The sequence below is a fragment of the Odocoileus virginianus genome, chromosome 7 (genome assembly GCF_023699985.2).
Source record: "Odocoileus virginianus isolate 20LAN1187 ecotype Illinois chromosome 7, Ovbor_1.2, whole genome shotgun sequence".
Lineage (NCBI taxonomy): Eukaryota > Metazoa > Chordata > Mammalia > Artiodactyla > Cervidae > Odocoileus > Odocoileus virginianus.
In genome coordinates, this window is record NC_069680.1 from 5,795,767 (window position 1) to 5,821,803 (window position 26,037).

The window sequence follows — 26,037 nt, forward strand, 5'->3', positions numbered from 1 at the left end:
CTATTCTTGGAACTCTGGATTTAGTTGGGTATATCTTTCCCATTCTCCCCTGCCTTTTGCTTCTCTTCTTTCCTCAGCTATTTGTAAAGCCTCCTCAAACAACCACTTTGCCTTCCTGCATTTCTTTTTCTTTGGGATGGTTATGGTCACTGCCTCCCTGTTCAACATTACAAAAAGGAGATTGCTGCTCCACAAATAATTTCTTTACCTTCCTCAATGAAGTCTGACACTATTTAATAAAGACAACAAAATCCAGCATTCAACTTTGTAACAGTCACAATGCCCAATATCCAGTAAAAAATTATTAGACATGTCAAGAAGCAAGAAAATGTAACTCATAACTCAGAGAAACATCAGTGAATAGAAACAGACCCAGAAATGAAAGAGATTATGAAATTAGCAAGGACATTTAAAGAACTTAAAGTGCTTAAAGACTTTAAGTCTTTAAGCTTCAAGTGCTTAAAGACAATCATGAACATTATAAGGAACAAAACGGAAGGTATAAGCACATCACAATAAAATTGCTGAAAACCAATGTTAAAGAAAGAATATTAAGAGCAGCTCAATGGGGAAAAAACACACATACAAAGGAGAAAAGATAAAAATTCACACTTGTCAGAAACTACACAAGCCAGAAAACAATGGAATGATATCTGTGCCAAAAGAAAAAAAAAGTTAGCCTAGAATTCTATATCCAGCAAAAACATCTTTCTGAAATGAGAGTGAAATAAAGACCTTTTCAAACAAACAATCTGAGAGAATGTGTTGTTAACAGTCCTACAATTAGAAGAAATGTTAACAAAAGGTATCTGGTAGAAGGAAAATTACATTATCTGGATCTTTCAACAGGAATAAAACATACTGGAAATGGTAAATACATGGATAAAGTGTAAAATACTTTCACATAAATTTGAAAACTAGGAAAAGATAATTGATTCATCAAATCAAAAAATAATAACAATGGAATGTGAAATTTATAAGAAACCTAGAAGAAAAATGTTTGACAATAGTAATACAAAGACCAGGAGTGGGGCAAATGCAAACACACTATTGAAAGGTTATTACACATTACATGAAGTCATATAACAAATTTTGAAGGTATACTGTGGTAAGTTAAAAATGCATGTTTGAAAACCTAGAGCAATGACTAAAATAATAAAACTAAGGGGTAGAGATAAGAAGTCAATATTGGACATAAAATGGAATCATAAAAAATACTCAGTTAATCCAAACAAAAGCAGAAAAAGGAAAAGATAAACAAGAAAAAGAAGGGGAAAAAAAGGCAAGACAGCAGATATTAACTTTAAATGTTACATTTAAATTAAAAGACAGAGGTTGTCAGACTGGGTAAAAAATCAATGTCCAACCACAGGTTTTGTCTAAAAGAAATCCACCTAAAATATAAAGACACAGATAGGCTGAAATTATAAAGATGGGAAAAATATGTTGTATCAACAGTAATTAAAAAAAAATTGAATTGCTATATTAACAATCTGATAAGGAGACTTCAAACAAGGGATATTATCTGGAACAAAGAGTGAAATTTAATAAAAGCAAAAATAAACAAGTAGAACGTAATTAAACTTAAAGGCTTTTGCACAGCAATGGAAACCATAAACAAAATGAAAAGACAACCTATGGAAGAGGAGAAAACATATTTGCAAACTATGAGACTATCAAGGGATTAATTTCCAAAATCTACAAACAGCTCATACAGCTCAACATCAAAAAACAAACAACCCAATCAAAATATGGGCAAAAGCTCTAAATAGACATTTCTCCAAGGAAGATATACAGATAGCCAAAGGAGGCACATGAAAAGATGTTCAACATTGCTAATTATCAGAGAAACGCAAATCAGAACTACAGTGAGGGAACTTCTCTGGTGATCCAGTGGCTAGGACTCCATGCTTCTAAAGAAGGGAACCCAGGTTCGATCACCATCAGGAAACTAGATCTCGTACACCACAACTAAAGATCCTGCATACAGCAATGAAGATCGAAGATTCCATGCGGAGCAACTAAGATTCGGCACAGCTAAAAAATAAACAACATCAAAACTATAAAAAAAGACTACAATGAGGTATCACCTCATACGGGTCAGAATGGCCATCTATAAATAATGACTGCTGGAGAAGGTGTGGAGAAAAAGGGACCCTCACACACAGTTGGTGGGGATGTAAACTGGTATAGACATTATGGAAAGCAGTATGGTGGTACTTCAGAAAGAAAAGAGAATTGTCATGTGATCCCACAATCCCACTCCTGGGCATATATCTGAACAAAACTATAATGAGAGAAGGCACATGCACCTCAGTGTTCATAGCAGCACTATTCAAAATAGTCAAGACATGGAAGCAACTTAAATGTCCACTGACAGATGAGTGGATAAAGAAGATATGGTAGATAGATATAATGGAATACTATCCAGTTATTAAAAAGAATGAAATAATGCCATTTGCAGCTACATGGGTAAACTTAGAGATTGTCATACCAAGCAAAATAAATGAGAAAGAGAAAGACAGGAGAGTGGTGTGAAGCATGCAGGTTTTGGTCTACAGCCTGCGCACCACCTTTGCACCCAATGAGCCCTGCCTACCAGGGCTCTGGGGGCTGTAGGCGGGCACCTACCAGGCACTGAACACCTGTCCAACACTGATGTTTGTGCACAAATTCACAGGCAAACATGAATAGGTAACAACAGAAAACGGTGCTGGAACAGTGGCAATCACCAATTTTGTACAGGAAGATTTGGGAAATGCTGTTTGCTGTAGTCTGTCAGAAGTTAGGACAAAATTGAACAAACAAGGAATTTGGTGCACTGTAAATTATGTAAATTATTATAAAGAAAGCTGAGTGCCAAAGAATTGATGCTTTTGAACTGTGGTGTTGGAAGAGACTCTTTTGAGAGTCCCTTGGACTGCAAGGAGATCTAATCAGTCCATCCTAAAGGAGATCAGTCCTGGGTGTTCATTGGAAGGACTGATGCAGAAACTGAAACTCCAATACTTTGGCCACCTCATGTGAAGAGTTGACTCACTGGAAAAGACCCTGATTCTGGGAGGGATTGGGGGCAGGAAGAGAAGGGGACAACAGAAGATGAGATGGCTGGATGGCATCACCAACTCGATGGACCTGAGTCTGGGTAAACTCCGGGAGTTGGTGATGGACAGGTAGGCCTGGCATGCTGCGATTCACAGGGTCGCAAAGAGTCGGACATGACTGAGCGACAGAACTGAACTGAACTGAAATTATGTTTGAAAGTGAAAGTCACTCAGTCTTGTCCAACTCTTTGTGACCCCATGGACTGTACAGTCCATGGAATTCTCCAGGCCAGAATACTGGAGTGGGTAGCCTTTCCATTCTCCAACCCAGAGATTGAACCCAGGTCTCCTGCACTGCAGGCGAATTCTTTACCAGCTGAGCCACAAGGGAAGCCCAAGAATACTGGAGTGGGTAGCCTATCCTTTCTTCAGCGGATTTTCCCAATGCAGGAATTGAACCAGGGTCTCTAGCATTGCAAGCAGATTCTTTACCAACTGAACTATCAGGGAAGCCCTAAATTATGTTTGGTGCACTGTAAAGTATAGTTGCTAGTGAACTCTACTGTGTGTATCAGAAGTAACTGAAATTAATGAAATTCTAACAGAAAATGCAGAACTTGTCAACAAATCTTATTTCAAATATGGTTGGCTCATCAAGATGACACTCAGTAACCCTTCACAACTAGATGAACTAATGAGTGAAGCAGCAAGAGAAATCCATAAAATCTCTTGAGGCACAAAAATGGAACCCCTAAATAAACTAGTTTGAGACAACTTAGAAAAAAAGATACACTTATCTATGGAATCTAAAATATGACACAAATGAACTTATCTATGACAGGGAATAAAAAACACAGAGAACAGACTTGTGATTGTGTGTGGGGGGGACAGGTTGGATTGGGAGTTTGAGATTAGCAGATGCAGACTATTAATACTATATACAGAATGGATAAACAACAAGATCCTGTTGTATACAATAGGGAACTATATTCAATATCCTATAATAAACCGTAATGGAAAAGAATAAAAATACCATTTAGATAACATAAAAAATGATTGAGAAAAACAGGTAAAAAACAGTATGCTAAAAACTACAAAATATTGATGAGAAAATTTTAAAGATCTAAATAAGTGGAGAGATATATCATGGTTGTGGATTTGAAAACAATATTATTAAAGTATCAATTCTCCCCCAAGTTGATCTATAGAGTTAATGCAATTCCAACCAAAATCTTAGCAGGTTTTTATTTGCAGAAATGACAAGCTGATTTTACACTTTGAATAGAAATGCAAAAGACATAGAATATTCAAACAATTTTTAAAAAGAGCAAAATCAGAGGACTTACATTACTTGATTTCATGATTTATGACAGAACTATAATAATCAAGACAGTGTAGGGCATAAATTTTGACATATATGAGACCAATGGAACAGAACTAATACTTTAGAAATAGACCCACTAATATATGGTCAATTGAATTTTTACAAATGTACCAAAGATTTCAACAGGGGAAAGAAATAGTCTTTTCAACAGATGACAATGGAACAACAGGATTCTGCAGGGTGGGAACTGGATGAACATTTACCATTACCAAATGCCTTACAAAAAATTAACTTGAACTTCCTTGGTGGTTAAGTGGTTGAGAATCTGCCTGCCAGTGCAGGGGACATGAGTTCGATCCTTGGTCTAGAAACATTCCACATGCCTACGGGCAACTAAGCCTAAGCCTGTGCGCCACAACTATCTAAACCCTCACTTCAGAGCCTGTACTCTACAACAAGAAAAGCTAGCACAATGAAAAGCCCATGCACCGCAACTAGAGACCAGCCCCTGCTCACCACAACTAGAGAAAGCCTGTATGCAGCAATGAAGACCCAGGGCAGCCAAAAGTAAATAAATAATTTTTTAAAAAAGAAACAATAATTACATTAAAAAAATTAACTTGACACAGAGCATAGAACTAAATGTAAAAGCCAGGACCATAAAACTTCCAGAAGAAAATACAGGTGAAAATTTCCACAACTAGGAGGAAGCAAAGATTTACTAAATAAAACAAAAGGGCAAAAATTGTTTTAAAAATTTAATAACTTCATCTTCATGGTATTAATTTAAAATTGGTTTCCATTAAAATGTCTGGACTTTGAAAAACACTATTAATAACTTGCAAAGACAAGTCACTGAAAATAGGAGAAAATATTCATAACATATATGAAAAGGACCTGCATCTAAAATATATAGAAACTCATGAATAATCAAATTTAAAAACAGGCAAATGATCAGATGGTCAACACTTGTCATCATGCAAATTAAATTAACAGTAATTTTAAACACTGTAACGTATGCAGTATTACTAGAGTACTTTATATGCACTAGAATGGCTAAAATTAAAAAGACAATTCCAAGTGTGACAAAGATATGGAGTAGCTACAACTTATTCATTGCTGGTTGGAATTAAAAATGGTATAACCACTTTTGAAAACAATTTGACAGTTTCTTTCTTTTGAAAAACATCTTTATTGAGATATAATTTACATACCATAAAATTCAATCATTTTAAGTGTATAATTCAATGTTTTTAGTATGTTCACATAGTTGACAATCACCACCATGATCTAAGTTTAGAACATTTTCACCAACCTCAAAAGAAACTTCATAACAATTAATAGTCGTTCTCCAACTTACTCCCAACCCAGCTGTAGGTAACCACTAACCTATTTTCTGTCTCTATAGATTTGCTTATTCTGGTCATTTAAAATAAATGGAATCACACAATATATGGTCTCTGTGACTGGCTTCCTTCATTCAGCATATGTTTTCAGTAATCACCCATGTTGTATCAGGTATCAGTATTTCATTCCTTTTTATGGCTGTACAATATTCCATTGTATGGGTACATCACGTTTTGTTTACATATTTAGTTGCTGATGGACATTTTGGTTGTTTCTAGTTTTACTACTTGTGGCTCAGTAGTAAAGAATCCACATGCCACACAAAGATAGCAATATAGATCAATGGAACAAAACAGAAAGCCCAGAGATAAATCCATACACCTATGGATACCTTATCTTCGACAAAGGAGGCAAGAATACACAATGGAGAAAAGACAACATCTTTAACAAGTGGTGCTGAGAAAACTGGTCAACCACTTGTGAAAGAATGAAACTAGAACACTTTCTAACACCATACACAAAAATAAAATGAATTAAAGATCTAAATGTAAGACCAGAAACTATAAAACTCCTAGGAGAACATAGGCAAAACACTCTACAACATAAATCACAGCAAGATCCTCTATGACCCACCTCCCAGAATATTGGAAATAAAAGCAAAAATAAACAAATGGGACCTAACTAAACTTAAAAGCTTTTGCACAACAAAGGAAACTATAAGCAAGGTGAAAAGACAGCCTTCAGAATGGGAGAAAATAATAACAAACAAAGCAACTGACAAAGAATTAATCTCAAAAATATACAAGCAACTCCTGCAGCTCAACTCCAGAAAAATAAACGACACAATCAAAAAATGGGCCTAAGAGCTAAACAGACATTTCTCCAAAGAAGATGTACAGATGGCTAACAAACACATGAAAAGATGCTCAACATCACTCATTATTAGAGAAATGCAAATCAAAACCACAATGAGGTACCATTTCATGCCAGTCAGAATGGCTGCTATCCAAAAGTCTACAAGCAATAAATGCTGGAGAGGGTGTGGAGAAAAGGGAACCCTCTTATGTTCCCTTTTGGTGGGACTGCAAACTAGTACAGCCACTATGGAGAACAGTGTGGAGATTCCTTAAAAAACTGGAAATGGAACTGACATATGACCCAGCAATCCCACTCCTGAGCATACACACCGAGGAAACCAGAACTGAAAGAGACACGTGTATCCCAATGTTCATCACAGCACTGTTTATAATAGCCAGGACATGGAAGCAACCTAGATGCCCATCAGTAGACGAACAGATAAGAAAGCTGTGGTACATATACACAATGGACTATTACTCAGCCATTAAAAAGAATACATTTGAATCAGTTCTAATGAGGTGGATGAAACTGAAGCCCGTTTTACAGAGTGACGCAAGTCAGAAAGAAAAATACCAATACAGTATACTAATGCATATAAATGGAATTTAGAAAGATGGTTAACGATAACCCTATATGCAAGACAGAAAAAGAGACACAGATGTATAGGACAGACTTTTGGACTCTGTGGGAGAAGGCGAGGGGGGGATGATCTGAGAGAATAGCATTGAAACATGTATATTATCAATTGTGAAACAGATCACCAGTCCAGGTTTGATGCATGAGACAAGTGCTCAGGATGTACTAGGTGCACTAGGATGGCCCAGAGGGATGGGATGGGGAGGGAGTTGGGAGGGGGGTTCAGGATGGGGAACACATGTAAATCCATGGCTGATTCATATCAATGTATGGCAAAAACCACTACAATATTGTAAAGTAATTAGCCTCCAATTAATATATATATATATAAGAAAAGGAATCTGCCTGTCAAAGCAGGAGATGTGCATTCAATCCTTGGGTCGGGAAGACCCTCTGGAGAAAGACACTGCCATGTCTTTCTCCAGTATTCTTGCTGGGGAAATCCCATGGACAGTATTCTTGCCGGGGACATCCCATAGACAGAGAAGTCTGGCGAGCTACAGTCCATGGGGTTGCAAAAGAGTTGGACACGACTTAGCAACTAAACAACAGATACCAGTTTTGAGTTATCATGAATAGTAGTAGTATGAATATTTGTACACAAGTCTTTGGGTGGATATATATTTTCATGCCTCTTGGGTATATAGCTAGAAATGTCACAATATGGATGAATCTTAGACACAAAAGAGTTTATGTGAAATTCATAAAAGATGAATATAATCTATAGTGATAGAAATTGAATCAGTGGTTACCTAATTTGGTTACCTAATAACTAATCAGTGGTTACCTAATCAGGGTCCAAATTTGCAGATAAGACTAATTGTACCAAAGAATTTTAATGGGTTATGGAAATAAAATGTTCTGTATCTTGTGATGGTGATGATTACATAAATATATCTTATATGTTAATTACATCTCAATAAAGTTAAATAAAAAGTTCAGTAACTCATGAAAAGGCCAAAAAAAAAAAAAGATACATGGTTACGGCAGTAAACTTATGTCTTTTTTGGTCTTGCAATTCCATTTTTGGTTGGGGCAAGCATGATTCAGACTGACATATCAGTATCCATAAGCTAGCAGTTCTTAGTATTTTCCAAAGATTCCCCTCATTGCGCTACTTCTCGCCACCTCTCCACCACAGCAATCCTCCCTGACAAACTAAATGGACTCTGGGTAGCAATCAACAGTGTTTGCAATCATTTTCAGCTGGGCAGTAGTCAAATGAAAATTTTTAATTTGGGTGTACTGTCACTTTTAATTGGGTGTACCAGGGCTTCCCTGGTGAATTAGTCATAAAAAAATCTGCCTGCAATGTGGAAGACATGGGTTCGATCCCTGGGTTGGGAAGATTCCCTGGAGAAGGGAACAGCTACCCACTCCAGTATTCTGGCCTAGAGAATTCCACAGACAGAGGAGCCTGGCAGGCTACAGTCCATGGTGTCACGAAGAGTCGGACATGACTGAGCGACTTTCACTGTCACTTTTTTGACAAACAATCATTTGCCAAGCTGAGAGACTAGAGTCCCACCTTTACCAAGGACACCTAATGAAGGTTCTACTTTTGCCTTTTTTATAAAACTGAGGCAGGGGTAAAAGATAGAGATGATCACTGCTCTCCTTATGGAAATTCACTCCAAAAAGGGTCATCAGCCAACCATTTATGGATTTATAATGAGGGGATGTTTCACTGGGGTACCTATAAAACTAAACTTTCTTAGGTTTATAAAGGGTTGTAGGTTGCTGTTGCAAGCACACCAAATACAACAGGGGAGTGAGGTCTATAGACTAGTACACAGGCAAAGGCCTAAACAAGAAGTGAGTGATTCTGATTCTTAATCTGTTAAGTCCTTAAGGGTATGTATGATTTTTGTATTTTTATAGCCCCTAGTGTGGCACAGAGGTTGTGTTTATGCACAGAAAAGAAATAAACTGGGGAATGTGAAGTTGGGACACCCATTCCTTGTCTTGCTGCACTAACCAAGGACACCAAGAAGCAGAGAATTCTTAGACTAAAGCAGGTTCTGAGAACTTCCTTGGTAGGCAAGAATTGGTTCTTTTTCAGAACACTTTAGCTCAAAGTGGCTTAAATTAAAAAAGTGCAGGAGCTAGAACAAATAGTCATGTGTAAAATCATAGGCTTCATTTGAGTGAGCATCCTTCCCTCCACTAGGTGCTACAATGGCTTTCTATCCAAGATAACCCGAATCTCTCTCCAGGGCACAATCACCCAATATAACTGTTTGGAAAAAAGGATCCAAAAGGTGGACACAAGCCTCTGGATAGACTAAAAAAGATGATGCCCTTTAAAAGATAACTCTTTCTTCTATAGAGCTAACTTGCATATAATATGCAGAAGGTTCCCCCCTGCCCTTTCTATTTTCATACTCAGGACCAAACTCAGTTTCAGAACCAATTTAAGCTGGCCAGTTCTCCTGCCCATCCATGTCTTTCAAGCCTGCATTGAAATTTACTGATCTCACAGGCTGGCTCTGTCTTTCAGGAAGGTGGACCAGATAATGAACCTTAAGTGGGTGATTCATGAAATGTCATCACTTGGTTAAAGGAAAGGTGACAGTGATTTTCTTTAATTTCCCTGGGCAGTTCCCCACCTCCCTGACTTTATTTGGTTGAAGCCCTAGAAACTCTTTGTGAAGCTTTTCTTTACACTAATTACAAATCGAACATGCCCAGGTCCTTACCCTGCACAAGCAAGGTATGCAATCACACCAAGAGGCAGCCAAGATAATCGGGGTAGGGGAACAGGATACACATGTTTACCAAATATCACATCAGGCCTTCTCCTTCTCTATGGCTTATTGCAGGCAGGACACTCCACCCAGCTCAAACCAAGAGGCAGATGATCTCTGTCCTCCCCACTTGAGGCCTTTCCTTGGAAACAGATCACATCTCAGGGAGGGAGACAGAAAACACCATATCTGCTCTTAATTCTCCAGCAATCTGACATGGGGTCTCTGCCTCCCTGCCAAGGCTCACTTATCTGTCCCTCCCTAACAGAATTCTTCACCAGAAATCCCATTTGTGGGCTAAACAGTTTCCCTCCTAGTGGGGTGGGTCATTTTTAAGACTGTAACTTCCTTTGAGCAGGATCACTGTGAAAGGTCAAAGTGCTATTATGGTATTTAGCAAAAACATTCCCAATTACACAGCCTATAACAGAGAAAATGTCTTGCATAGTAACACTTTTGGCCTCCAAAGTTACTATAATAGTGGCAAACCATGCTTTTCCAAGCATATCTTAAAAGAGTTTTGAGCTACCTTCTAGGAAAGAAGTTGCAATGGAAATAAAACAGAAGTACCAGAAGGTCTATTTGGAAGGAAGGAAGTGGCTAGAAAACAAACTGAAGAGTAAAGTGCTTGCTATCTTTTTATCTAATAACTGGGAGAGCCTTCTTAGCTTAAAACAAGGCCTGCTGTATCCTGAAACTTCTTGAAAAGTTGATAACTACTGGAATTCCTACGAGCTCCAATGCTATTTCTCCCATGCAGTGCTTAAGAAGCTTTACCGACAATGAAGTCTGATTGAGGAAGACCAGAAGTTTATGTGATGGGCATTTCAAAATTCATACTTAATAGGAGGAAATACTGACAGTGGCAGACAGGAATAAGTTAAGCTCTTCACCAGTGACCTCTGCATTCATCTAGCTTGGCTGAGGGACATTAATTTTGTATTTTCACTTTGCTACTTAAAAAAAAAAAAAATGGAACTTCCACTTTAAAAACAATTAAAATTCAGTGTGCTAAGTTTTAGATTTTGACCCACAAATATCTATCATCTTTAAAAGAAATAAGTTCATAAAAACTTTTTAAAAAATTCATCATCTTTCTTGGGTGTGTGGAAAAGCTTTATTTTTCACAGTGACTTTGCTGACATTCTTGGATGGGATAAAGAGACTTTCCCTCATTTATAAAGTTATAATACTGTGCCAGGAGCCTCTACTGAGGCACTGCTGCCTAACTGGCAGACAAACTCTTCAGGTCCCTGTTCAGTACTTTCTTTCTTTAACTGAATGGGCCTCTCCCAAACTGGGATTCTTTCCCCACCCCCTAGAAATGAGACTTGTTACCCCTGTTCTCTCTGCTTCTCCCCCCACCTTCCTATCCTGACTTGCCTCTTCCTTTGGAATACCTAACAGACTCAAGTTGTCTTGCATGTTTCAAGAGATGAAAAAGCTCAGACTTTGGTGTCAGACTGACCTAGGTTCACATTATGGCTTTATCACTAGCAGCTGTGTGATCTTGGGCAAACTACTTAGTCTCTTCAGCATCCTCATCTATAAAATGAGGATAATTGTATCTTACCTCAGACAACTGATTAAATTAAGTAAATAGCCTAAGTAAAAGTGCCTAGCTCAAAAACTCTTAGTTGTTCCTTTTATCTATTTGTGTCCTTTTTAAATCCAAGATACTTTCTTCCCTATTCAGAGGAGCCAAAATCCAAGACCCTTTTCCCCCTGATCTGGTAGTGCAGCTTACCTCTTGGTCCAAGTAAGAGTAAATATCCTAGCAGGACATAACCAGCTGACCTTCCTAAAAGGACCTTCTCAAGATGCCCTATGTAACAGATAGTTGATTTCCAAGGTTAAGCAGCTTGTAGGAAAATCCCTCTGCCTCTGACTTTGTTTCTTTCCTGCGTTAGTGAGTCCAGTGAACAAATAACTCATATCAAACTTTTTTTCCTGCCAATTAGGTCACTCGAAATGCCAGAATCTAAACAAAGGCAGAAAAGAGAGGCAGGGTCAGACAGTCAATGCTTGTGCCACATGCTCATACTCACTAAGAGTTCCCATAGCAACCATCACTCAGGCTCAGAGAGACTGCAAAACTATAGGCTGTTGTACAAAAACAATGCCAAGTACAGGAAACTGAGTTATGGCTATCATGAGAGTCTTAAATCTCAGCTCTAGCATATGTCTCTGCCAAGGCTGCCTTGCCTGATGGCCAATGCCATGTTTTAAGATGAGAAAATATCACAAGGGCTCTCAAAGTAGGCTGCTCAGAGGTCTTGATTGCCTTGGGAGGCAATATAGGTGGCTCCCATGGGGAAAGTGACCCATGCTCACTTCCTGCATGGAAAGCCCTGCCTTGTAGCTTTACAGCTCCCTTCTCGCAGTCTTCCTCAACAACCAGTGGTGTGCTGGAGCTGGTTGACACATGCTTGGCCTGTGAGAGTGAACTGTTAAATTTTTAAGCACTGTGAGAGTCACTTGGCTTCACACTGGTGGCTATGGTGGGGGTATTTGTCCTCAGAACTACAAATCAGTCCCCTCCAACCACTTACCCTCCTACCAGCTGTTAAACATTTACTAACACCCCAAAGGGCCAACAACTCTAAAGTTGAAGTACCAGGCTTGACTTTCCGCATAAGTCTTGAAGCTTTTAGGGTATCTCCCAAAGATCATTATGTGTTTCCTCCTAGATGTTCACAAATAACAGGTGCCAGCCAGGCACCCCAACAGTGTTTGCCTCACAAACTAGGACTCTCCTCTTGTTAGTATCTTACTCTTCTCTGGGAAAATAAAGCTGGATTTCATTAGGATTTCTAAACACCCAGCAGTTATTTACAGTGATTCTTATCTTAGGATCAGGAGAAAATCAAAAAGGGTTAGAAAGATTACTAATAGATGAAAATAAATACTCAGCTTCCAATGTAACTTTCACTCAATCACATATAAAGCATTTTTTGTTTAATTCTGCAAGGCAGAGGGGAGGGAAGGGAAGTTATTCAATAAACAGTTTCAGTTTTGAAAGATAAGAAGTTTCTAGAGATAACTGCACAACAATGTACATATTAACACTACTGTAGTGTACAGTTAAGAATGGTTAAGATGGTAAATTTTGTTATATGTGTTTGTATGTTATGTGTTTTGTTATATGTGTTTGCTATATTTGTTATACCAGGAAAAAAAAAAAGAGAGAGAGCTAGGTTTGCTTAGTAGGTCTAATAATATGCCTACTAGCATTGAAGGTGGCTCATAGCAGGCCTTTGATGAATACTTGTGAACTGAATCAAAGGCGGTATAATTAGGACAGGGATGAGAGTCGGTACACTAGGGATTAGTGGAAGCTGTGCTAACAATTTTAATGACTGAATTATACATCTAAGTCATCCAGTTCCTGGGTGCCCTGGGACCCGAGGATAAGGCAGAGACACTCTGGGACTCTTCCCACTCTTTCTGTCCTTTTCAGGTCCTGGCTTTGAGGATATTTTATAATTTATGCCTTTCCATTTATTCAATTCCTATCCTTCCCCTTTCAAGGCCCAACTCAATCCTTTTCTCTTCCACATGGCCTTTCCACCACAGAGATCCTTCTCTAACAGGAACCAACAGATCCTATTGCTAGTACTGGTCAGCTATTGATAATAAGCTGCCTTAAGCCATCTTTCGAACTTATTTTATCCCTTGAGAGCAAAGGCTCTTTATCATACTTCTGTATCCCTCAAAAGCCTAGGATGATCTGAAGCACAAAGCATTAAATGCTAAAATACTGAGAACTGAATGAAGATTGAAGAAAGTTAAGGGTGGGCCAATCACTTACTTGCTTTCCAATGGGATATTTCAATGGCACAAAACTGGTCATGAGTTTAACTGAAAGCTTAAGGAACCAGGTGATCAGTGAAGCTTTTGTCTTGAATGCTAAATTGCCACTATGTTCTCTAGATACTCAGGGCTCTAGAGAATCTTTCTGTAAAGTTCTGCTATGAAGCTCTCTTTGGTATAAGGAAATTAGAGCTGATATAAGTCAGTGTCATAGCATTTGCAAACCAAAATAAATAGCAAATAGTCTAAAAGAAGCTTAAGATCCTCAAAGGGCATTTCCAAAGGTCTGATGGCTTTGGGGTCAAGGAAGGTATGAGGTACTATTCAAGTCAACTAAGCCAGTGATTTTCTACAAAACTTTGTATGTTAAGGGGCCAAAGACTGGTTGAGAATTTTAAGAAAGATGGACCCTTTTCAAGTGGGGGAAAAAAAGGACATATACATAATTTTGCACAATTTCAAAATGTGCAATAATTTTCTAAAGCCTATGCTTGGACTTTGGATTAAAAAAAACGATGAGTTAAACAAACAAATGATGAGCTAGTGTGTAGATCCATTTCTAGCAGGATGTAGCCAGCAATAATACATTTTTTTCTTAATTCGAAACAGGAATGAAGGAGACAGAGTATATCAGCATTTAAAGTAGGACAAGATAAGGAGGAGAACCCCCTGAAGAGCTCTTCAATTCCAACATACTTACCTGAAGGGAGCACTGAATCATCAAGACAAGATATCCTCAAAGCATCCAAACCCAAGACTTAGGCTGGGGCCCAGAGTTTCTCTTAAATCCCTCCCATCCACATTTATTTAGTAGAAACAAAAGGGTCATTGAGATTTATCTATGAGAATCCTGCAGGTTTTGAGAGTGAGACTCAGCTATCCTCGTGGGAAAATGAAAATCAGGGTGGATGTCACTGGTAGGGACAGGATCATAACAAATTATTCTACCGGCTAGAGATAGATGCTTACCAACAAGCCATACTGAGAAGAGAAAGGAGCTAAATCCCAGCTAATGGTGGGCAAGGGCCTTGAAGGACAATTTTTAAAAGATGTACTAAAGACAAGCCAATCCAGAAGGGAATAAACTGAGAATAGTTTCACAGTTCTTGGAAAAGCAAGTTTTCCCTTCTCCATAAACTTTATTCATGAAGATATGTGAAATACAAAAAGAGGTCAAAGTGCCCTTACCGAACACCATATACAGAAATTAATTTAAAATGAATCAAAGACCTAAATGTAAAAGCTAAAACTATAAAAGGCAACACAGAGAATGGGAGAAAATGTTTGCAAATCACCAGGTCTGATGAAGGATAAATATCTATAGAGTATATAAAGAATTTTTAAAATTCAACAACAAAAATCCAAATAACCCAATTAAAAAATGGGCAAGGGGCCTGAATAGAATTTCTCCAAAGAAGATAAAGAGTGGTCAATAAACATATAAAAAGATGCTCAACATTAATAATGACTAGGAAATAACAATTAAAGCCACAATGAGATACTACTTCACCCTCATTAGGATGGCTATTATCAAAAAACAGGAAAAATTGGAATAATTTTATATTTTAGGTGCGACCAATGTGGGAAACACTATGATAGCTTCTCAAAAAATTAAACACAGAATTAATTCCCATTTGATCCAGCAGTTCCATTTCTCGGTATATACACAAAAGAACTGAAAACAGGGACTCAAACACCAATTTCACAGCATTCTTCACAGTAGCCACAAGGTGGAAGCAACCCAAATGTCCGTTGATGGACAGAAGGATAAACAAAATGTGCTATACACATCAATGGAATATCATTCACCTTCGAAAGGAATGAAATTCTGATACATGTTATAACATTGAAGACATTATGCTAAAAGAAATAAACCAGATATGAGCAGGTTAAGTCACTTCAGTTGTGTCTGACGCTTTGCGACTCTATGGACTGTAGCCTGCAAGGCTCCTCTCTCCATGGGATTCTCCAGTCAAGAAAACTGGGATTGTCATTTCCTTCTCCATAAACAAAAGGACAAACATTGCATGATTCTGCTTTCTGTGAGACCCTTAGAGGAGTCAGATTGTTGTTTAACAACAATAAGTTTTGTTGTTAAGCTGTGTCCAACTCTTTTGCGACCCCATGGACTGTAGCCTGCCAGGCTCCCACACAGAGACAAACAGTAGAAGAGTGATTACCAGGGACTGGGGCGAGGGGAAATGAGTTACTGTTTAAAATGGGTATAGCATTTCAGCATGCAATGATGAGAAAGTTCTGGAGAAGGATACCAGTGATGGTTACAACAATGTGAATGTACTTAACACCACTGAACTGTACACTTAAAAATTGTTCAATTGGTAAATTCTATGTATATTTTACCACACTCACACAAAAAGAGTTAATATGTACAAGGTTCACAATGAACCCCAGACAAATATGACTCCTGTGTGTACAATGTAAAAATGCATGCAGTTTATTACACTATAAAATGCATGACCATTCAGTCACACTGAGGGTATTAACGGATTAAAAAACTTTGCTCTCTATGAAGCCAATGAGAAGTAACAAAAAATGTCATCTATCATCTGGACACCTGAAAATAAACCCCAGTGTGAGAGTTTGGGCTCTGTTTGATAAGCAATAATGGATTTACAAGTATCATCTTGAAATGCCTCAAACAGACTGCTAGAATGCGTCTGGGGGTTGTCAGAACTCAAAAAGCCATACATCTCTTGCCAGAAGAAAATGGCAGCCTGAGCAGGCAGATCTAGCGAAGAGCCCTCTCTTATCTGCTGTTTTACTAAGCTCACTAAACCCCATTTAATGCCTATCCATGGTCTTTAGGTTTACTTTAACAGTACTTTAGAATCTACTTGGGGATATTTCTTCTTTCTACTTAGTTTGCTGCTAACAAGTGCGGGTCCTATTTTTTTTTGGTGGGGGGGGAGGGCCACATGGCCTGTGGGATCTTAGTTCCCTGACAAGAAATCAAACCCGTGCCCCCTGCATTGGAAGTGAGGAGTCTTAACCACTTGACAGAAAGGGAAGTCCCCACAGGGCCTATTGCATCCCAAACCCAGTTCTTTAGGAAGCTGTGAATACACTTAACATTACTGATATGAGCATGAAGTGAAGGGAAAGAAGTGCTCCAATACATGCTGGAGATTAACAAGGAGTCAAAATACTTCTAACCTGATAGTGCTGAGAATAAAACCAAGTGTACTCTAATGCTGTCATTTATCGTCCTTCAGAGTCAGTTAGGGAAGAGAAGCAACAACTATTTTGAGGGCAGTTTCGAAAAGGGTCCCAGAATAGAATAACCTTTCCATCAGTACCCAACTGAAAAGGATTGCTAAGAAAGGTGAGTATACACAAACTCCATGACAGTACGGACTACACTTAAGATTATTCACTAATGATCCCTACTACCCAGCACCACTCTTTGTACACAGCAGATATGCAATATTATTTATTAAGAAAAGAAATCTTTGAGAGCTGCTTCCCCTTCCTCATTTTCAAATAGGGCTGTGTATTCTCCCACTCTATAGAAGTCGCCTCATCTCTGGCTTGTGGATGCTTTCTGAGAGGCACTTTCATCACTTCATTTAACTCTGAAAGAAGTTGGAGAGGGGGTGAGGACACGTGCTTGCTAATCATCCTTTTCCAGATTGCCTCATGCGCCAGAACGGAATTTTATTATTGGTCTGTGGCTGCTACTGCTGTAGAAAGATTTCAGCCTGACCTTCCCAAGCTGCTGGGGGATGAATACTGCACGTGGCTGAATGGGAAAAAAAATGTGTCTTCCTCTTTTTTTTTTTTTTTTTAAAAAAAAAGGTTTTAGACTAAACAGAGCTCACTGTGATAGGAAAGTCACCCTTTCTTTCACTATACAAAGCTCAAGATTTTGAATTCTTTTGCATAAAAACGATATAACAAAACTGATCTGAACAGGTTCACCAGGAAAAAGGTAGGATGTTGAAGCACCTCACAGAGAGCAGTGGCATCAAAGTCCTGAATAGGACTTAGGGTTGCTCCATAGGCAGAAGAGGAAAAAAGAAAATGAAAGCCACTTATCAAAGTGGTTTAAATAAGAGGATGGATTCCCACAGCTGGCCTCACAAAGGAGAATAAATATGTCAAAGGGAATAACTGATAGACTAATTGAGTCCTATCCATCTGGCTGAGCAAAGAGCCACTGGTGAGAATACTGAGAAGCTGTCTGTTAGGCAAAGGCTTGCTTTGGTGCCTCATTTGGCCAGTGGAATAGCTTTTAGGAACACTGAACACACAATCACACCACAGCTGGCTAGCTGGCCCTGCCAGCAAGAGGCTCACAGAAGGGTTACACTGATGCAAAGGCCAAAAAAGGGAAAGCAAAGCATAGGCGATTTTGCTTTTTTTAATTGGCCTGGAGCCTATACTTGGACTCTCACCTCATGAATACCCAGGCCCTTCAACTAGGGAGTAGAGTGAGAAGGGAGACTGTATGAATATATGTCTCATTTTGTGCTTTTGAAAACAAGACTCAAAGTCTTGTTCTGAAACATCAAGTTCAATATCATGCTATGCTAAAGCCCCATCTTACTTTTATATAATGCAGAACTCAGGGCTCTTTTCTTTGGGAAAAGAGGAAATCAGGCCAGACTCAAGGAAAATGAACACACAACACTATCTGTATGTGCCACAGTTCATGCCACAGAAAAACCTGCTCAGAAATAACTTCTCAAGGCATGTAGAACTCAATTCTTAGGCAAATCTGCCCCAAGGAGGGTTCATATTTTAAGGAGCCAAACAACATCAAATTAAGCTGAACTCGGTTTTTCTAACTGGAAGTTTCAACCATTTCTAAGTTTTCATTTCTTATTTTCAAAAGTCAAAATGACTCTCTGCCTAAAATTTTAAAAAAAGAAATGCCTTATCACCCACACTAAAATAACAATTCACCAAAATTTCACCTACATTATTTTTTACATAATTAAATGAACCCTTCATATGGCACAAAAGCAGAAGCCATCATTCTAATTAAACTACTATCAACAAATCCCTTACTAATTCCTCTTAGCAGCCTGGCTCTTGCCACTCACACTAGAAGCTCAGTCACACAATCCCCCTGCCAGAGGACTTGATGCTGGCCACCAACTAGGGCCACCCTGAGGAAAGTAGAGGCTTACCTGCTCCTCCGACAGCTGGGATATGTGATTCACAGCAGCGTAGGATTCAATTTTGGGGTTAAAGTGGTTGATGATGGCTCTGAAACAGAGAATTAACATTAATACAGTACGAGATGGAATAAGAGGATAAAAGAGTTAAAAACAAGTATCAGCTATCCTCTGATTTAGAGTATGAGACCATGGATGTGACTCTCAGAAGGTAACCTCTTATGAACATGAGGTCACATGGGGTGAAGTGATTACTCTAAAATGGGAGAGGTTTAATAACTTATTAGACAGAGAACAGAATCAAGTATGCCTGCTCTGTAAATGAACTAAGGGAAAATCTCACAACCAAACAAAAGTCAAAACCTAGCATCCTTCAGATGAGAAACAGGGCTCAGAGGGCTGTCCACCAGGAGGCCCTTGTGTTTCAGTCAGAGAAGAGAAAAAAAAAACTTTGTTCTGCTCTTACTCGGGAGAACAGGGCATTCTATGAAGCTGGACCAACATGTGGGTTGAATACAGTCGCTGAAGAACCTAAGATTTCCCGAAGCCTACAACCGTCATATCTGTTAATTAATATTTTGAACCAAAATTTTATTTCCAGCATTCAAACCAAAATCTGAACGTTGTTTTTAAACATTCTCTCTTCAGGGTCACCAAGTCACATCAAATATATTTCCTAAAAACCTCTGAAATCTGAAATAAATTTCCCTGAAACCAATGCTTTAGTATAGATCTTTGAGATTTTTTATCTGGTAGAGTAGAAAACCAATAGTCATGTATGGATTTGAGAGTTGGACCATAAGGAAGGCTGAGCACCAAAGAATTTATGCTTTCAAACTGTGGTGCTGGAGAAGACTCTGAAGAGTCCCTTGGACAGCAAGGAGATCAAACCAGCCAATCCTAAAGGAAATCAACCCTGAATATTCATTGGAAGGACTGATGCTGAAGCTAAAGCTCCAATACTTTGGCCACCTGATGTGAAGAGCTGACTTATTGGAAAAGACCCCGAAGCTGGGAAAAACTGAGGGTAAGAGGAGAACAGGGTGACAGAGGATGAGATGGTTGGATGGTATCACTGACTCAATGGACATGAGTTTGAGCAAACTCCAGGAGATAGTGATGGACAGAAAAGCACAGACAGAGAAGCCTGGTGTCTTACAGTTCACAGGGTTGCAAAGAGATGGACATGACTTAGCGACTGAACAAGAAGAGTATAAAAAACACAGGTTTTAGACTAGAGGTTAATGGGGAGAAGAGAAAAATCTAACAGAACAATTTCAAATAATATGTGCAGATACTCTCTTCTTTAGGAGGTGGAGTTTAGTTCCCATTATCACTGAGAGTAAGTTAGACTTATCTCCATAGAGTAGCAAAAGAGAAAAACAGTAACTTAACAGTAAAGAATCCTGGCAAATCTACTTCAACCAAGCAACGAAGGTGAGTATCACCAGTGATGTCATGTAACCCCTGGTATGGTCTGGTAAGAAGGGCACGTCATCTCTGTCGTGTACTTTCAGAAATTCATGATCTCAATCTAAGCACAAGAAAAACATCAGACAAACCCACACTGGGGTACATTCTGGAGAGTATCTTGCCAGTTACTCCTCAAGATTGTCAAGGTCATGAAAAACAAAACTTGAGGAAGAGTCATAGACCGGAGCCCATTGGTGAGATATGACTAAATGCAACTTGATGCTCTGAATTGGATCCGGGAACAGAAAGAGGACATTAAAGGATAAACTGTTGAAACCCAAACAAAATATGGAGTTTAGTTAACAGTAACATATCAATGCCTGTTTCTTAGTGTTGATAAACATACCATGGTAATGTAAGAGGGGAGAAACCAGGTTGAGGGGCATATAGAAACTCTATGCATTATCTTTGCATTTTTTCCTGTAATTTTAAAATTATTCCAAAATAAAGTTTATTAAAATGTGTGTATGATAGCATAATAGAAACCAATATATTCTTTTAATATAACTTACTGATAGTAAAGAATTTAATCTAACCCAAATATCAGAAGTATAAGCCAGAAATTTAAAAAGAAAATCATGGTATAGAATCCCAGTTTGACCAATGTTTTTCTGAATGATTTTTGGAAGCTGTATATTTTGCCAGAGGGATAAAACGGGAATAATATCTGTTTTAGCACAGTAACTAGAAATAGTACATTGCAGGCATACAATAAATGTTTGTTCAAAGAGTGAACTAAACCTTAAGAGGATTCATGCAATATTTATATAGTAAAGCAATGTTAAATATCTAGCACAATGCCTGGCACACAGCTAGTACTCAATAAATATTCAATGAATGACTAAATCAAATAGAACAGAAATGGGTCAGGCACAAGAGACAAATTTTGGTAACTTATTTTCCAAGAGACTGTCAAGAAGGGTAAAGATGTTATTATCTGCAAGTTAAGGTTGTGGGGCTTGGTCTAAATCCAAAATATCCACTGTGATCAAGTTGGGGGGGGGAATCAAATATTTTTCTCATTCAGAAAGCAAAGTTTGAGGATACTGGCAGGGATGACAACAGTCCAGGAACAGAAAGGAAAACCGGGAGGCTAAACCCAATGAGAAGATGGGGGGGGGGGGGGGGGCGCAGGTATAGGGAACTGAGAATCCCACCAAACCTAGCAGTAGCACTAACTTAAGTTAACCCAGGATAGAGTCTGAGTCATAGAATTCAGCTCCCAAGAGCAATGGGAGTGAGGAAAGGAAATACAATAGACAAATCAATCTACTATCAGACCTCAGTTATTTTGGAAAACAGAAATTTCATTCTATAAATACATCTATTTCATGATTTTATAGGGTTTGTTTAAGGTTTTCTTTAAATTTCTTAGTAAAAACATTTTTTGAAAAGTGTTTGAAAAAAATCCTGACTCAGCTGAACTAGAATTGCATTTTTGTTTTGATGTGCCTAGGTTTGGAGAACAGAGAACTCCAAAACACCTGATGTCTGTCTGGGTGGGATGGTAGCAGCCACTGGGACCCAGCTGGCAATCCAGAGAAGCTGGTGAGGTTAGGAAAATGAAATAATCCCTGGGAATGGAACAGATAGGGATGTTGTAATTCTAGTCCCTTCCTATCAGAGGAGTTTTCTTTCCAAGAAAGAAAGCAAGGAAGCAAGAAAGAAATGAGAGAGAAAGGAGAAAAAGAGGGAAGAAAGAAAGACAGGGAAGGATCTCAGAGCAAGAAACAAAGGAGAGAGGAGATGGGGGAGAGACAGAAAAAAATTGGAAGGTACTATCTTCAGAGGGTACACTTATTTCCTTCCCTTCTAACAGTTACATATGCCAAGTATCAGCTGGGTCTATGGATGCAAGCCTATGCTTGATACTGCAGGGCATGTATGCTGATGCTATTTAGGCAAACTTATCCTGAAGGGTTTGACAGATTTGTCAGTCTGAGAATTTATATTTTAGAACGAACATAAAATCATCCTCCAATCTAACCTGTGACATTCTCTTCACAGAGCTTCAGATCTCTGTAAATGATGAAGGTCTCCCACCAGGCAACTTAAGGGACTGTTTAGAAACCTGAGACAGGTGAAACAGTGTAAATCCAGTTAATAATCTCTAACTGAGGACCCACACAGGACACAGTATATGCCTCTGCTTTACCATTCCTGCTATTTATTTGGGACTGTTATCTGTAAAATCTGAGTACTAATCTGATTTTCTGGAGATACCAGGTGCAGGGTGCTAGGTCTAAGAAGTAAGAAAAACAGTCTGACACTGGCTGTTCTCCCTCCATGCTCTTTAGCAAGGCATTTCAGACAGGGTTTGAAATGGGTTTGTGTTTCAAGTGCTCAGGACTTCAAACTGTTGAAATGGAAGTATGTTCTGAGGCAGCAAAGAGATGACAAAACACCAAAATCAGGCTAAGTCAGCCCACACTGAGTGACATATACCTTTGCAGTGACTGAAATACTTAGCTTCTCCTTTCCCAGGAAGTCTGGAGGCTACCAGGGCTCACCTGAGTTGTGATTTCACGCTGCCCCACCTGGGGTAGCCCCCAGAATGAAACTCATGCCTGACCAGCTCTCAGTGGGAGAACAATGAGATACAAGATTTATGGATGAAGGAGGAATCTCTCTTTTTTCTTCAGGCTTTCCTTCTCACTGATACCACCTCTAAAAAGATCTACCATCATTTCTTCTGAACATCTGGGAGGAGAGGAGGAGACTACTAAGTCATTCTAATTGTAGCTCTCTCATTTTCATTGATCAAAACCTGTCAAAACAGGTAGCAACTGTCACGTGCTGAAGTCTAAAATTTTAGGTTTCCAGACAGGAAACGGCAGTTTTTTTCTATCAGAAAATGAATGATTAAAGTATGATTTTAATTCCCTCACGACTCATTTCATCCAAAAAGGGCCTTCAGCAGTGAAAGCACAGAGTCCTTAACCACTAGACTGTCAAGGAATTCCTTCTGTACACTGAGACTGGCTTTCATCTAATGTCAGCCTTTCAGGTATTCAAACAAAACCTAGCCTTTACCAATGGAAAACTCTCATGCTCCAAAGTATTTTTGAAAAGGAGACTTGAAAGGAGAGGAGGAGTAGGGAAGAAGAGGAAGGTGTTAAGTGGACAATGAATGAGAAAACAGCCATTATGCACTAAGGTTTCTCTTTGACAAAGGTAGCAAAACAATCAAGTTGGAAAAGAAGAATCTTTGCAAGAAATGATGCTAGAACAACTGAATATCTACATGCAAAGGGATGAAGCTGAACCACATACTATACCCATACTATACCAAAAATTAACTCAAAATGGAACATAGATTTAATATAAGATCTAAAAACCATAAAACTTTTAGAAGAACACATGAGAGTACATCTTCATGAACTTGGGTGAGGCAACGATTCCTTAGGGTAACAAAAGCACAAGTGACAAAAAAAACAGAAGTAGGTCAAGTTTAAAAACTTCTCTGCTGCAAATGATAACCATCAAAAAAGTGAAAGACAACCCACAGAATGGGAGAAAATACTCGCAAATCATGTATGTGATGAAAAACCCCTGTGAGATACCACTTCACACCCACCAGGATCATAATAACCAAAAAGACAGTTAACAAGTGTTGGCAAGGACATGAAGAAATTAGAACTCTTCTACATTGCTGGTCGGATAGTAAAATGGTACAGCTACTTTGGAAAGTGGTTTGGCAGTTCCTCAAATGTTAGTACACAGAGTTACCCTATGACCCAGAAATTCTACCCTTAACATGCCCCCCAAAATGAAAACATTATGTTTACACAAAAACTTGTACATAATTGTTCACAGTGGCATTATTCATAATATCCAAAAAGTAGAAACAACCCAAATGGATAAATAAAATGTGGTATAGCTATAGTTAAATATTATTCACCCACAAAAAGGAATGAAGTACTGATAAATGCTAAAATATGAGTGAATCTTGAAAAAGTTGTTATGTGAAAGAAACCAGACACAGAAGGCCACATGATGTACTGTTCCATTTACAGGAAAGGTTTAGAACAGGCAAATTATACAGACAGAAAATAAATTAGTGGTTGCTTGGGGCTAAGGGAAGGAGTAGAGGAGAAATGCAGATGGACTGCTAAAGGACATGGAGTACCTTTATGGGGGGACAACATTCTAAAAGTAGATTGTGATGATAGTTGTATTTCCTTGTGAGTATATTAAACAATGAGTTGCACACATTAAATGTCTGAGTTATAACATATGAATTGTTGTTCAGTCGCCCAGTTGTGTCCAACTCTTTGTGACCCCTTGGACTGCAGCACGCCAGTCTTGGCTTAAGGCATCCTCGACTCCAGCAGTTCTTGAGCAAGCTGCTTTCCTTAGTAAACAATTCCACATAGAATTCACAGATCCCAGAATTCTTCACTCACCAAGATAATTTTCCTAGAGCTTGTGTATGCCCATGATGCTGGTGGCAAGAGGAAAAGGAGCTCGCTGGGCCACTCTGTCATAAATTAGAGCAGACAGAGTCTAAGGAGCTTCTAGAGAAGCCTCTGTGGTCAGTGCATAAGAGGGAGCAGAGATACGGGCAGTGACACTGGAAGCCACATGTGCAAGGAGGAACAACTCTGCCCAGAGATAAGAAAAGTTCAACTCCTGGCAACATGCATGATATCTTCAGATGAAAAGGTCTGCATTTGTCAAACCACGTCAACTTCTGGCTGTTGAACACAGAACTCTTGGAATAAAATGTTATGAGTAGACTGAAGGGGGAGAAAGAAGGTTCTCCTAGTCTCAACACTCGTGACTACTTTTTTGTTTTTGAGAAATGACTGGAGCTGCCTACATTACTCAGAGAAAGCCATCCATCCAAGATTAGGAAGAGGATTTAAAGAAATAAGGCCTAAGGAAAGGGGAAGGAGTCTGGAGGTAGAACTTAGTGGGGAAAGGGAATATAAATTCTTACCAAATCATCAGTTTTCCTCACACTGGAACTGAATGCATCATGAAAGCAGGGACCAAATTTATTTTGTTCACCAATATATTCCCAAGCCTTTAGCAAAACTGAATAAATTAAAGTCTACAAAGGTTTTTGTCCAATCTCACCACAAGTAAGGAGGTTCATGATCACCAGCTACTCTCCAAAAGCATGAAAATAACAATAAAAATGTTTTATCCCCAACCCGGAAGAAAAGGTGACTCAGACATGAACAGCTGTCCCCAAAAGAAGGAACAAACATTGTCACTTTGTCACTGAAGACAGTAAAGCTTTCTCTTCCTTTCAAGTCATATGAGGAGGTCAGGGAAAAGCTTTTTGGCATATAAAAATAATCTAGTAATCTTCTAAAAGTAAGCCTGAATTTTTGTTTGTTTGTTTAGGGGTAGAGAGTAGGAGAGGTGTTGGGAAGTATGTCATACTTTGGTTCTGGGTCTCCTAAATGCTACTGAATTGGAAAGTTCCAAAAAGGGAAAGGAAGAAGAAATAGACAGTGTCATAGAAAGAGAAATTGCTGAGGTCAGTCACAGTAAGGGATGGATTTGCACCCAAAGCATCTTTAAGGGCAAGAATCTGGGCCACCCTCCAATGCAACTGTCAATTTCTTACTGCTGAAGACAGGGGTCACTTACATAAACTGAAGCAAAATGAAGTGGACAGATGGAACAGCAAGGCTGAGCTA

General features: G+C 38.8%; 1 protein-coding gene across 5 annotated transcripts in view; it reads right to left on the minus strand.

Moving 5' to 3' along the window:
• The window catches only part of ARMH3 (armadillo like helical domain containing 3), a 174,786-nt gene that overhangs the window by 15,044 nt on the left and 133,705 nt on the right, over positions 1-26,037 (minus strand). For 4 of the 5 annotated variants that reach the window (XM_020897830.2, XM_020897832.2, XM_020897831.2 and 1 more), the window contains exon 24: positions 18,923-19,001. In XM_020897830.2, the coding sequence (XP_020753489.1) occupies positions 18,923-19,001 (79 nt within the window). Of the gene's footprint in view, positions 1-18,920; positions 19,002-26,037 lie in introns of those variants that run through there. The other variant, XM_070470063.1, reaches the window with a different exon arrangement.